This window comes from Phlebotomus papatasi, chromosome 1 (assembly GCF_024763615.1).
Source record: "Phlebotomus papatasi isolate M1 chromosome 1, Ppap_2.1, whole genome shotgun sequence".
Classification (NCBI taxonomy): domain Eukaryota; kingdom Metazoa; phylum Arthropoda; class Insecta; order Diptera; family Psychodidae; genus Phlebotomus; species Phlebotomus papatasi.
The window spans coordinates 768,723-783,831 of NC_077222.1; the positions used below are offsets into that span (position 1 = coordinate 768,723).

A 15,109-nucleotide genomic window follows, 5' to 3' on the forward strand; every position below is an offset into this window, starting at 1 on the left:
TCCCTTTTAACACAGAAGTGATCTTCCTGAGAAGACGAAAAGCCTGAGTTATGATTATAAATTTAGTATATAGCATTTTATTGCACATTTCCCAAGATGAATAAGGTGTTGATGATCGAGAAATGACAATAATTTCCTTCAAGAGTTATTTTAAGCCCATTTTTTTGTGACTTTGCGATCTCTCATAAAGAGGTCAAAAAGTATCTAGTTCAAGTGACAAAGTCTGTTTCAATTTACAACATCTGCATGGAATTTTCTCCCTGAAAATCCCACCCCTTCATCTCTTTTAAATGATCCTCAAATTTTCGCATAACTCTGCCTGTCACACCAAACAAATCCGGCCTAGAAGATCCCGAAGGAATCCTCAATGAGATGCATGTGATCCAACCCCCGATAAATGGTCCATTTACTGCGGAATTTCGTAATGATCACCAAGAGGCGATCTTCGTGATTTTTGGTGAACCAATGGGGAGTGTTTTCGCACATGTTTTGTATTTTTCCGAAAGTTAGAAAAAGAGAAAAAATTGTCATAGCTTTTTCTGATGAGCCACCGATGAAATTAGTTTCTTTGAAGACTCTGCCATGAACAGATCAATCTCACTATGTGTTTATTTAATCTGAGAATCTCTTTATTTTTAGTTTCTCTGCGGAATTGTTTAAAAAAATAAATAAAAAATAGTGAATTATGTGTGTGGTTAAAATATGTAGTTCATACACAAATTACTATGCATCATTCGGTTTGAATGACGTAAGTGGCGCTAAACATTCTCAAGGGTCAATAATCTCACAATAGTTTTATTTTTATTTTGATGTAAAATTTAATTTAATTTAAAAAATCATAATACTCTGAGAGACTTCCGAATTTTTTGCCGGTATGTATTTATGATTAATCAAAAATATTCTTTCCAAAACTAAATCGGTTAAAACAAAATGAGGAATTTGGTAAAATCGGGCACATTTGAGTTCTGGCAGCTTTGAAATTGAATTTTTTTCTCCTATTTTTAAATGAAACTGGACCTTATATATAATTTGGCTCAGAAAACCAATTGCAAAACTAAATTGGTTTGCCCTACAAGAAAAAAACATTTTTTGACTAAATTTTGAAAGCAGGGTTACAAATCTTCTTTCGGGATAATATTTATATTTAGTCGAATTTTAGATTACGTTACTTTGCGATTTTGAGATTTAACGTATTTATCATTGAGGCTATACCACCAATTTTTAACCGAAAATAGTGTCATCATATTCGTAAATTAACAATCAATTCTTCTTTTTGTATTTTTTTCAGGAAATTTTCGTTACCAAGGCCAAAGCTCTCGCCAGGAAGTGGATATATCTTGGATACGTGCAGAACAATGAGAGATCACTGAGTTGGCACGCAATTAAAATCCAAGTGATGTGTCAGGTGAAAGTGAAGGTGTAACCGAATAGTGTTACTAAGGAAGTAGACTCAAGTTTTTTTTAGTGGCTCAGGGTTGAGCCGTTGTGAGATTAGCTTTAGTATTGACCGGGCAGGGGCAAGAAAGCACCAAAAATTGGGGGTGACGACGATTGGATCTACTGCGGTGACGAGAGGAGTGTCAAGGACGCAAAAATGACCATGAGTACAAATAATTGCGAAAGTATGACATCATACTTTGCCAACAGCTACATGGGCTCAGAAATGCACGGCCACTATCCAGCTGGGGGTGTTGGGGATCTGGATGGGGGTCAACAGATGCACCACTACAATCAGAATCCCAATCAGGGCAATATGCCCTATCCCCGCTTCCCGCCCTACGATCGTATGGGCTACTATAACCAAACAATGGAGCCCGCCGCCTACACGCGAGCTGACAGCCCCTCCAGCCAATTGGGTGCCAGTGGGATGCCCCAGCAGCCCAATGGTACCCCAATTGGATCTCAATCGCAACAACCGCAGCCCCAGCAGCAGCAGCAGCCCGTTGTCTACGCCAGTTGCAAACTGCAGGCAGCTGTTGGGGGCCTCGGAATGGGCGCCGAGGGGGGATCACCACCACTCGAGCAAATGGGCACCCACCATATGAACTCGCAAATGTCGATATCCCATCACATGGCACATGCCCAGGGACAGGTAAGGATAAACTTTTCTTAATCCTTAATTTCAGTCTATGGGTTGGGCGTAAGGCGGACCTTAGACTAGAGGTTTAGTCCAGTTCCCGAAGATCTCAAAATCTTAATTAGCGAGCAATTTTATCGCTTTTTGAGAATCTAATAGGGTCGGAGGAACGTCTGTTCGACAGGGAACCCCTATTGACACTTTTGTCAAAATGTTGAAAATTATTTAATGTATCTAGTAAAATTATAAGTAATATAACGTTTTTTCTGTAATATACCTTTTACTATAAACAGAGATGTTCAAAATTCGTATTCTAAATAGTACAGAGTAGGGTGTCAATAGGTACTGACACGAGTTCTTAAAGTGTCAATAGATGTTCCTTTCACCCTAGGTCTTTCATGTGTAATAATCCAATCCTAAGATAAATTTTGCCAAAAAATCGTGATTTGTAAGAAATTAGAGCAGTTGAGCCATATGGCTAAGCCTTAGGTCTGAAGCCGGCCTAACCCTTTGTTCTAGCCCTTAGAGATTAGTTTCTGTGAACCAAAACGTAAGAACAGAGTTTGATTTCTAAACTTCGAAGTTCCACAAGTAAATTAAGAACTAAAAACCTAACTGATTTTTAAGTATAAAGTCAATCATATTTTTCTTCTGTTCATCTCGGATACAATACCGTAATTAAATTAAAATACTAAAAGTAAGGTCCATAGATGAGATAAAACTAGATGATTCCCTGTTCCAAACGCTTAGAAATTAATTAAGGGAAAGCTTCTTACCTTCGGACGTCTTAAGCATCGGACAACTCATTTTTTTCTATGTTCACAATGAGTTTGATCCATCGCTCTTTACAGGAAATTTGAAGAATTGGACTAGTTACTAAATTATAATTTTATAATGAATAAAAATCAATAAAAACATATTGAGAAAAATAAATATTTTTTCGAAATTTGAGTAGTCCGCTACATCGAGTAGGATTCACGATACAAAAATTTTTGTTTTAATCATAAATTTGAACTTATTTCAAGATATAAATTATTTATTTAAAGAATATTTAAAGTAAGGGTTAAAACTCGACTTAGCTTCAATTTTAATTTTACAGGAAACATAGGCTAAGTCCTAATGATTGAAATGAACTTTAACAACCTACACGTTTGATTGAATTTTCAATTTGTCCAAAAAATCAAATTAGATCAATTTCTAGCAAATTTCAAAGAACAAATAATTTAAAAATACATGCAATATTTTGGTATACAGTATACATAATAGGGTTAAATTGACCCTTTCGCGATTTTTAAGGGAGGTTAATTATAATCCACCTTTTCAAGTTCGTCTTAACCTACTTTTAAGGATCATATTGACTTTTTTACGAAAGTGCCAAATTTTGATCCTATGAAAAGTTCACTTTCACGATCCTTTTCAAAAGGATCATCTGCTGAAAATCCCCAAAGTACGTAAAATTTTAGTGGATTTTTATCAGTATTTTTCAATATCAGATGTCGCTGGAAACCACACAGATCTTTCATACTCTCTTTCATACTTTATTCATTATTTTGATAAAAATAGCAATAATAACTTCGATTATTTTTCGTCTAAGATAAATATGGTGAAGATAAGTTATAAAATATGTGAAATAAATTGTTGATGCTTTTCTAATAAATGGTTGAATGGATTTGTATAAGCTTTAGTTCTTCAATTACTTGGGAAAAATAGTCTGACAGAGATGAAAATACATTTTGTTATTATTTTCTTCCTTCGCGGACGGTCATGCAAAATTTTTGCTCAAAATGGCGGACGGAAAATACGACAACCCGTCGAATTTGTTAAAATTGGCCTCCTTCCTCTTTGGTGATTTGAATTCGATTTACCAATTTGTTTTCTTGGACAGTTACTCTATCTAAAGCAATAGAGTTTATAATGAATTATTGTAAAGTATTTAAATTCGGTGACCGTTAAGACGTGTGTTTGACAGCGGCTCCCTGTGCCCCTATAATAGATAATTTTTTTTTTCCTTTTCAAAAAAAAATATCTATTAAACTGTAAGAAACTTATCCCGAAATATGAATATTCAAGCATAAGTATTTCTGGTACATTGACTGAATGGGTTAAAGGATCATCCTTATGTTTCAAGTGCAGATTTGTGCATTAATACTCAATAATCAGTATACCTTGTTCTAAGCCAAGCGTACGGAATGGTCTTAAAGATCAATTTGATCCATTGAAATCATTGAAATGATCCCTTTGTGATCCATTGCAAAGAGTCCAAAATTTTTCCACGCTATTTTCTCGCAAATTAATGATTTTTTGAGTAAAATGTTGTCTTTAAAATTTATATGCCTTATGAGCAAACACAATAAAGAATAAGTTACTGATTTTATTTTCTTAAAGTCTTATGGAAAGAAATATAACACTGCTCTTTTTGAAAAGTTCAAGTTGAAGGACTTTTCAAAAGGTCATTGCAGGAGATCCTTTACTTGGATTACTGAAGTGATCTTTAAAAAAAAAGGACAATTTCATCCATTTGCTTTGATGAAATTGTCCCTTTTAGTCCATGATCCATTTATAAAGATCCCCAGTGACCCTTCAATTGTGCAGTGTTATTAGATGCATTTTTATACGTGCACTGTAAATTCTTAAACTCCATTAAAAAATATTGCATGTTTGAGAGAGAATCGTAAAATTTTATTTATCAAAGGTCTCATACCTAATTATCTTCATAAAAACTTTAGAATGTATATTTGATTTCAAAGATTTAAAAAAATATAAATTAGAAGCAATTGAGGATTTCGATAAACTAGGTCACACTCTATTAAGCGTTTCAGATACTTTGGGACTCTAGTAGGTTACCAACAGAAAAATATTGATATTCTCTAACTAAAACCAGTTTTTAACGTATTTGGAATCGACAAAAATCCAATTCCTATGATTTATTAGAAATTATAAAGCTTGCAGGAGCATAATTAATTTTTGGGCTAAGATATTTTTGAGAAAAAATCATCAAATTGATTTATTAGGTTTCTTAAGGAATTAAAATATAAGACTAAAATAATCTATAGGAAGAAACTTTGTAAAAAAAAAAGCGTTGCAACTTTTAGCTGCTCGCAGAAATTATATTAGATTTACATATCCCTTAACTTCACATTCACAAGAACGGAAATGTTCAAGGAAATGTTATTATTTTAATTTATAATATATATTATAATTAGCTTAAAAATTGTTTTCTTCCTGAGTTACCCATCAGAGTCCCGAAAGATACGAAAGAGTAAACAAAATTTATCTTTCAGTGTATCATAATTTAATTGAGATTATTTTTAAATGTCAAACCATTTTCAAGGTCCACCAGAACCCCCAGCACATGGGTATGTACACACAAACGGGCGGCGGGCCGCCCGTGGGCCCTCCTCAGGGGATGATGCACCAGCAGGGCCCTCAGCTGCATCAGGGTCAACAGCAGCAAGCGCCCAATAGTCAGAACACCCAGGCATCGCTGCCCTCACCCCTCTATCCCTGGATGAGGAGTCAATTCGGTGAGTCCCGTGAGTCACGTTTTCCTGCACTTAACCGCCCCTTGGTATTACCCGGGAATTCTCGCCGGGATTGAATACAATCCCGGCGAGATTGAAGTCTTCTTGAACCACTCTTTTGCCTACATTTCGGAGTTTATTTTTCCGGCTGAACTTTTTGTTTATTAATTCGTCATGGAGTCAGGTGATAATGCTTAGCAGGTTTCCTCAGATTCTCCTCCTGCTGGGCCAAACAACATGCCTTTGGATTCTTCCGGGTGCCTTTGGTGTGACTCTTGCACCAATTTCTCCCATTCTGCCAGAATGCATCATAAATATTAATCTGGCATCTGAAGGAGAGAAAGAAGGAGCACTGTAAATTGTGTTAGAAAAGTTTTTGCATATGCGAGAATCAATAGTTCGAGGAGACAAATAAGATTGCACAAGAAGTGAGTTTTGTTTGCAAAAGGCTGAAAGAGCATAAAAATAGCATAAATGGTATAGAAGAAGTTGGTGAAAAATGGGGGGGGGGAAGGGATTGGTCTGGTTTGAAAAGGTATTTGATGGAATTAAATGTAAATTACCATTTCAAGTCACACAAATTGTATTAAATCAATTTTGGCCCCCAACTCCCCACAAAAGTGACTCTTCTGGCGACCACAGAATTTCAGTTTAGTTTACACTGTGGTTCAACGTCTGAATTACAAGCATAAAAGCACGTTTCTTCTCGTTGGCGGCCATAAATTTAGCGACGCTCAACAATGTTGCAACAAGTGGCTCGTTTTCAGACATCTTGATGTACTAAAGAGCTTTCTGGTTTAGATAACTATATGGGGGATACACACCCCATTCTCTGGACCCAACACATTCGTTTCTGTGAATTTTCTGTGCCTCTTCCTTTCTTTTTTACATCCTTGTTTTTTTTTTAAAGGAGAGTTTGGGGGATGAAAAGCTCTCTACACAATTTTATTTAATTCTCCAAAATTATGCCTATTTTTCCGCTTTCCCAAATCACATCTGAAAGGAGAGCACCTCTTTTGGCATGGAAAGTTTGTGGATATCCTTTTTTATGCACAATAAGATAGCATTTTCAGCACAATGCCAAAATTTAATGCTATATCCCCACAAACATTTTCTTTTCAAATTGAAAATTTCATTTTTATGATTTTGAAATTACTTCCAACCAGGTAACTCCACTATTGTAAATCTTGAGCTTTTTCCACGTTAAACTGTTGCTACTGAATTTATTTGTCTCACTCAGTAACGAAGATTTTTCTAAGATCTTCTCAACTTCTCAGAGAAAAATAAAAATAAGAAAAATAAAATTTAAAGAACTTTCCAGGGTTTTCTTTGTACAATTTGCAAATTTTTGAACTTTTTGCTGATCTGAAGTTCAAGCGGTTAGAGATATCAACTTCAGGTCTTGGGTGACCCCCCATAAAATTTTCTAGAGACGCTTTTCTTTATCCCTTCATCTTCTTACTCTCCACCAAAATAATGTTTCTTTAGTTTATTTCAAAAGGGCTTCCAATGATTTCTATTACAGTAGACCCTCTCAAATTCGGGCATTTGGAACCGAAATATCACCCGAATTAGAGAGAAATTCGGGCGTCAAATTATTTGAAATGCAACGATTTTGTGTTCTTCTGCAGGCTCATATTAAGTTTACATACTTATATTTCTGGTAAATTTCATAAAAACTCTTTAATAATGCAAAATTCTATCATAACTAAGATAAAGCACTGCAAATTTGAGTATATTTGCTTCATTCGAAAACTTGAAAAATATCGATAATTTTTTTTTCAAATTTAACTGCTGCCCGAATTAAAAAGTAGTCCGATCTGTCCGATCTTAAAAGATCCGAATTGGCGAGAGTCTACTGTATTTTGGAATTTGTTTTGAAGTTGTCCCATAACAGAAAACATTTTCGACATCGAACTTTTTCGAAATTAAAGCAGAAATTTAATTTACTTCATTATATCTCAGGAGATTTCTTCACTAATGAACATAAATTGACATGACAAATTTAATAAATTATCACTCCTCATTCGAAATCTGAACACTAAACCTAGCGAATGTTTTTGGTCGTTTTTGGTAGCGTGCTCGGTCAAATGACAGACCGCGGTAGGGTACACTGAGACAAATCCGAAAAAGTTAAAATAACATTCCGGAAATGTTTATTTTACCCTGCAGTATTGATCCAAAATCGGTGTAAATATTATCCTTTTTAGGTGTATTGGGGATTAAATTTACCCTTTATCATGTTAATTTTATCCTTAAAAAGGTGTAAAATTAACATTAAAAAATGTTGATATATTTTTACACCTAAAAAGTGTTAAAGTTATGAGGAAAAAATGTTAATCGAACCCTCTTTTTTTCTCAGTGTAGGATGCTCAACAAATTTTACTTGGAAAAGAGAAGATAATCAAAATTTAAACATTGAGAAATATATTATTACATGCATATTTAAGGAAATGCATAAAGTTTGATAGCGACCGGTTTTAACCAGTCAATTCGGTCAATTTGACCGGTCTTGGTCGAGGGGTAACTCATTTCGGGGAACTCGAGCCAATCCGGCTGGGGAACCCATACATTTTTTTCAGGAAACCCGGGGAACCCATACATTTTTTTGGGAACCCGAGCCAATCTGATTGATTATGAATTACGCCTTGGTCTTGGTAGGTTAATTGTTAAAAAAAAATACAACAAATCTCCTGCTTATTCCACTAATGTCGAAATAGAGGGAAACGGGACACCGTCATTCCTTTTGAAAGTAAGAGGAAAACCCCAAATTTCAAAGGTACCCTATATCAAAGGTGCCCCACATCCCCCTAGCGCTATTTTCCGATTATTTTCTTTCGTGGGTTTTGTGTGTGAATTTTGCGAAAAAGGAAAGTGACAAAAAAAGCTCCCGGACAGGAGAGCAAAAAGCACGATAAATAGGAAGAGTCGGTGAATAAAATCGTTCTCATTGTTTTCGTATTTCCACCCCCCAATTCAAAGAGCAAAGAAATTCTCTCTGGGCACAAAAAACACCTCCATCTCCGAAAAGAAGAAAATCCTGAGTTTGGGGAGAAAGGGAAAAATTTATTTCACTTTCCCTTCTTTTGGCTATACGAAAAATAGTGGGTGGGCAATTTTTCTTTTCTCCCAAATCGCAACGCGATTTTCTTTGACAATAGATGGGATATTAGTCAACTTCCAAAACACAATAATAACGTATTATCCGGAGGGAGCAGCAGAGAGTACAAAAGTTCAAGGATTGAGATGGAATCCTTCATGAGCAGAAGAAAAAGTGATTTTTTTATCCAGCTTCTTCTACCTTCGATACCATTGTGTCATATCACGAAAATGTGACCAAAGGTACAATTATCGCGACAATATAGAAAAGTCCTTCGCCATGTGATTCTTCATGTGTTTATAGCGTAAGATTCATGCGAAGGAATTGCATTCCATTAATAAATTTCATCTTATTATTAAGTCTTTAAGAGACACACCGCATTTCACGGAGATCGCTGTTTTATACTGCAAGGGGTTTGTCACAGAGTTGAGAGATATTTTGGAAAACATAGATTGCAGATTTATAGATACAGATAGATAGATTTATAGATACAGATTTGCCTAAAACAAACTGCATCTCCAATTAGAAAGTTCGAAACCCAACTTTCCTTCTATTACTACACCTATTGCCGTATGAACACTTTCATAGCCTAACAAAAGAACATTGACAGGTTTTCTTCTACAAATTTAATTTTAAGTAATTTACTACTTGTTAGAAAATTTATAAAAATCTGTAAATCCAATTTTCAAATTGAAAATTTTGTGAATTCTTAAATGTGATGCACCAAAATGCAATTGTCGTAATAGACACTGTTTTCGAGAAACGTATTTACAAGGTGTGAAAATTCTGTTGCTTACGACAAACACAATCTCTCGTGTTTAAAGGCCTAGAACGATAATTTAAATTAATATTTTGCCAATTGAATTTACTCTTACTAGTATTTTCAAACCTTATTTTTCTAGTTAGGGTAGAGTAGCCTAATTCAGACTTGCTTCAAAATGGAGTTCTATGTCACTATTATATGATTTGATTCTTCGTGCTCCAGATAAATCGATTTTTTCGTATTAATATGTTTTAATAAAAAACTTAAGAAACAAAAAACAATGTTTCTTAATAATGAGATTACAGTTTTCAGACCACAGGTTTAGCCTAGTTCCCGAAGGTCTCAAAATCCTAAATGGTGACCAATTTCATTGCTTTTTCAGAACCTAAGTAGGTCATTTATCCTTAATAATCCAATCCTAGGGTAAATTTTCCAAAATATCTTGACTATGGCAAGAAATTATAGCAGTTAAGCCATATGGCTAAGCCTTAGGTGTGAAACCTGTATAATCTGATCTAGGCTTATGATGGTATGATTAAGCACTTTTTCCGTCTGAATTTCTTAATTGTGGCATTCTGATATTATTCATTATTTAATTTGAAATTTGAAATTCTGAAATAATCACGTAATATCCTCCTAAAATTAATTTTTCAGTTACAATGAAAGGAAAACTGAAACCATCGATACTGGAGGTACTTCGAAATTTTAACAAATTTAAATTTTAATAAACTACCTTCCGCAATTTTCAAAAAGTCAAAATTTCTTTTCTTCGGATTTTGAATTTGATCTTCGAGTTAAACTTATTCATTTATAAGCAATTTAAAAAAATAGAAAGATCTTTCATCTAGCACAGAGTTGAAGTATTATTGGTGTTAGCTAGCACTTTTCTTTGGGTTGTCTTGTTGGATGCATCTTGCATGAATATTTTGTCGGTTGCGGCAAGTTAAAGTGCATCGCAAGTGCTAACATCGGGTGGGATATGAAGGAGCAAAAGTGTGGTTAGCTACAAGAAAAGGTATCCACGAGCACAGATTGATGGTCCCCATTGCATACGGCAATGTAACTAATGGGCGCAATCAATTTTGCTTTACATCTCAATCTCTCCAGCGTCTTTTTCCACTCTTTTTTTTTCGTATTTTCCTTCTCCTTACATCCCCTTTTATTCCTTTTGGGAGCTCCCTTTTTGTTCTGGCTCGCACAAAACCATTGCGCTCACATGAAAATACTATGTATTATACTTTTCCACCGCGTGAATGGGAGTCTTTGGGGGCAGGGGCAGCAACGCAAGAGAGAACGGAGACCGATAAGAAAACAAGTCGGATGGCAGGACAATAGCATGATTGAAGACATCATAGATTTGCCACTGACGTCATTGTGCTGGAGTTCCAGAGAAACTGATTTCTCTGCAACAGCTCAATTTATGTGTAAATTAATCCAATTCTCATTCACAATTGGTCTGAAACACCCAAAATGCGTGGGTGTCGCGCGGGACTTTAATTGGATTCCCATCGTCAGGGATGGGCGTTTGTATGTCTTTTATGGATAGTTACAGCATGCATAAAATAGTGTCTTTAGAATTGAACTACACTGAGATAAAGGAATTCCACCCAAAGTCAAAATTATTGATGATAATTTAAGTTAATTGGTTTTTGTAATTGAATCAAGAGTCACCATGAATGCAAAATGTTGATAATATTTTTTCTAAAATTTAGGTCGTTTATGCCATAGAGTTTTAGAATCGTGTGGAATCGTGAGTCTTGGAAAAATTTCCCGCTGATGGTTTGTTCCTGGGATAATATCTCCAACTGTCTTTAATAATCCCCCAAGTGTGTCCCGGTTAAAATAAAAAGTCTAAACATTGAGAAGTTAAAGCACGAAATGTTTGATGAATAAAAAAAATTAGAAAGTTGTTAGATATTATTATTCCTGGTGTAGAAAATTTGAAACAAAAAAAATAGAAATTATTTTTTGAGGTACAACCGTTTTATAAGAGGATTTTCAGTAATTTTCAGCTCAAGTTGTCACAAAATTATTAAAACTTTTAAATTTTTAAATTAAAATTTAATTAAATCTTGGGAAAAATCCCTTACAGGTTCGTTTCTGAGATAAAATCTCCCAACCGTCTGTTATAATTCTCTCAAGTGTGTCTTGGTTAAAATTAAAAATCAAAGCGTTGAAAAGTTAAAGCACGAACCGTTTGATAAACAAAACTTCGTATGAAAATTGTTAGATATTACTATTCCTCATGTAAAAAACAGAAAATAAAACGAAAGGAAAGATGGGGAATTATTCTTTGAGGTAAAACCTTTCATCAGAAGATTAAGAACTAATATTATCACAAATTTATCAAAACCTTTAAATTCTTTTATTGGAATTAAACTTTCAATATATAACAATTATTATACATGTCTACTAATCTATATAAAATTTAGTACTTAAAGGAATTTTAGGACAATTTCTAAGAGAATAATTTAAAGTAGGAAGTATGAATAATTAAAAAAATTTAAAAAAATATATAAAAAATAAAACTGCAACATTTTTAACAGCTTTGGTTAAAATGATATGTTCGAATTTGATGTAGGTAACAACAGAAAAAAAAGCTTCTGAACTTAAAAAGAAACTTTTCCATTCAATCATTTTCCCTCTCGACGAAAAATTCTTGTGTTTTTGTAAACAAAGTCTTGGGAATTCCCTGCAGGGCTCATGCAAATTACCCACCATCAATAGTCCCCACACCTTTAAACTTGCAAATTAATTTAGAGTTGAAAACAGAACAAAAATCAATTATAAGGCAGGAAATTAGTTTGAAATATTTCCAAGTACAATTGCTGGGTGGAAAATTTGGGCGAGAAAAAGAAGTATCACTTGGTAGATTAGGTTTATTCAACTCTTGGCATCTATCAATTGGCGTTGGAAGTATAATTTGGCGTATCTTTTTGTTTTCCGCGGGAAAAAGTCCAAGTCATTCCTCACAAAATCGTAATTAAAATCATATTAAAGTTCAATTTGGTCGAAAATTGAGTGAAAAGCTCGAAATAATTCCCCTCTAATTGCAATTTCACAGCAAAAGACGTTGGTTGGTTTTTTTGGTGTGTTCTCTGGGCTCTCCCAAGAAAAAAAAAGATTTGGAGGCAACTTTCCTGTACCAGTCGAATTTAATATCTTCAAATTTTACATCAATTTTAATCCAATTTTCATCCATAAATCAAAATTGTCTTCCTGACTAGGTCTTTAATCTCTGCTTTTTTGTTTCTTTCTCTTTTACTATTTCTCTCTTGGAATCGGATAATCACAAGAAGGCAAAAACTTCCGTCTAATTATTTCTCTATTCCTCCCCTCGACAGAGAAAAATTCTTCCAAGATATGGAGATGATATTACCATCCGCCAAGAGCTTGTGGATCTTTTTTATTCCATTGCGTTTCAGGCACATGTGCTTTGGAGGATTCGTCTTTTTTTTGTGTGCCCAGAATGTCTTTCTCACCAAGCATTCCTCCCAGCATCATCTCTTTGTGTGGTGCGACCCATCAAGTCAAGGATTTTAATACCCACCCATCGATGTTGGATTCCAAACTCCAAACATTCCTCACCGGAATCTCTTGTGTTGTCGAGAATTTTGATATGGGTATCGCATCCCGAAAACATCCTGCCATTTCGGGATGGGCCTTCAAGAAGGATGCATCCATAGCAAAGAAAAACAACCTCACAATGCCACAAGTTATTATTCAATGTCATTTTCTACCGACAATTAAGTCCCGGCTTCTTTTTACTTCAAAATCTCTCGAGGGTGGAAATTGGGAGGGTGAGTTTGTGGCTGGGATGTGGATGAAATTCGTTGAATTATTTACAAGAACATAAAATGCAAATCATGGGGAATTTTATGGAAAATTCCTCAAGAGGGTTCTCAAACAATCACTATTCAAAAGACATGATGTAACTTACAATTAAAAAAAGAGAAATAATCTCTTTTAGGAAGTTTGATTTTATGAAAATATAAAAAAAATATTTAAAAATTAATAAATAATACCTACAAAAGGTACTATAGTTCAACATTGAATATAGGATTATCGAGATTATCTATCAAATAAAATTTCTAAAACTTACAACGCGATTTTATTCTTCAACAGATTTGTGGTTCAACCTTAGACTAATTTTGAAAAAAAAAATTTTACGCTGAAAAAAAAACACTAATTCAGATAGTGTTTTTTTTTCTAAATTATTATAGTAAATTTTGTTTCAGATTATCCAATTTTAAACTTATGGGTCTGATCATTTTTTAATTCAAAATTAAAAATCAATTCTTTTTATTTAAATTTGATCTTATTTAATTAAGTATATATGCGCCATTTCTATTTAGAAACTTTTCAATAAAATTTTTAGAAAATTTTTAACTCCATATGAAAAAAAATTGTGCTTTTATGAGAAAAATTTCAATTAGATTGAACTTTTCCGCATAAAAGCTTAAAAATAAAAGTGGGAACAGTTTCATAGACTGTTCCTATCAGGAACAGCGCCATCCATCGAGTTTTGTTCTGACACTTGCCTGCCAGTTAGTCGTCAGTTGAGCTATCTAAAATTCTCATAATAGAATTCTTCTTAAGTAAAAGAATACTTCTTTTATGAGAATTTCAGATAGCTCAGCTGACGACTAACTGGCAGGCAAGTGTCAGAAAAAACTCGATGGATGGCGCTGTTCCCGATAGGAACAGTCTGGAAAACTGTACCCAATTTTTAGTTTTAAGCTTCTATGCGGAAAAGTTCAATCAAATTGAACATTTTCTCATAAAAGCACCTTTTTTCATTCGGAGTTGAAAACTTGTTTGCATTTCTCAGTGAAGGTGTTTTTAGATGAAAATCAAGTAATTTTGAGTTCCTTGGAGGTGAAAATAGTGCTTTAGCAGAGTGTCCGAATTGCGTCGAAGAAAAGTATCGTTTCTTTTTTAAAGTGGTGATGGTTAGAAATTCCCTTTATTGTCTCTTTTAATACTTCAATTCGCATATCAAACGACTAAAAATATCCTTTAGCAGTTCATTCATAAACGTTTCGATTGTTTAAATCCATTTTTACCAAGAAGTTAAATCAAAACCACTAAATCTCAACGAGATGTTCAGATTCAAAACTGAGCTTTATTGCGAGCTTTTGGGTGAATTGAGAATTACGAAAATCTGAAAGTTTTCTCAATGAAAATGGCTCATTTTAATAAATAGTTTTTGTAAATAAAATTAGACAGAATTGCAATGTGATGGGATGGAACTGATAGTGAATGAAAAATTTAAACACGTGATTTACGTGATTTTTGCGATGCAAGATCGTTTAGAAAAACCATTTGAAGTACATTTTTTAAAACAATCGATTCAAATCTAAACATCTCAACGTTGTAGATGAGTAACACAGGATAAATTAAAATCAACATTATCAACATTAGATTTTAAAAAATTATTTATTAAGATTTCCTTTAATTAAATAATTCTTTATCTTTTATTTGAGGATTTTAACTTCAATTTATAATTTGATTTACGATTTATCTCAATCCTGTTGAAACTATATTCACTTTCTTTATACTCCGAGAGGAAAGAAACAAATGTTATTTATTTTTATTCACTGTATTACTCTTTAAATTTATATATTTTGTTTGTACTAAAATTCAAT

General features: G+C 33.9%; 1 protein-coding gene across 8 annotated transcripts in view; it reads left to right on the plus strand.

Moving 5' to 3' along the window:
- Positions 1-15,109, plus strand: part of LOC129799830 (homeotic protein antennapedia) — a 226,957-nt gene that overhangs the window by 199,283 nt on the left and 12,565 nt on the right. For 4 of the 8 annotated variants that reach the window (XM_055844062.1, XM_055844063.1, XM_055844065.1 and 1 more), the window contains 2 exons: positions 1,289-2,092; positions 5,409-5,610. In XM_055844062.1, coding sequence (XP_055700037.1) covers positions 1,595-2,092; positions 5,409-5,610 — 700 coding nt within the window. In that variant the 5' untranslated portion in view covers positions 1,289-1,594. The remainder of the gene's footprint in view (positions 1-1,288; positions 2,093-5,408; positions 5,611-15,109) is intronic. The other 4 variants (XM_055844067.1, XM_055844068.1, XM_055844069.1 and 1 more) reach the window with 2 other exon arrangements.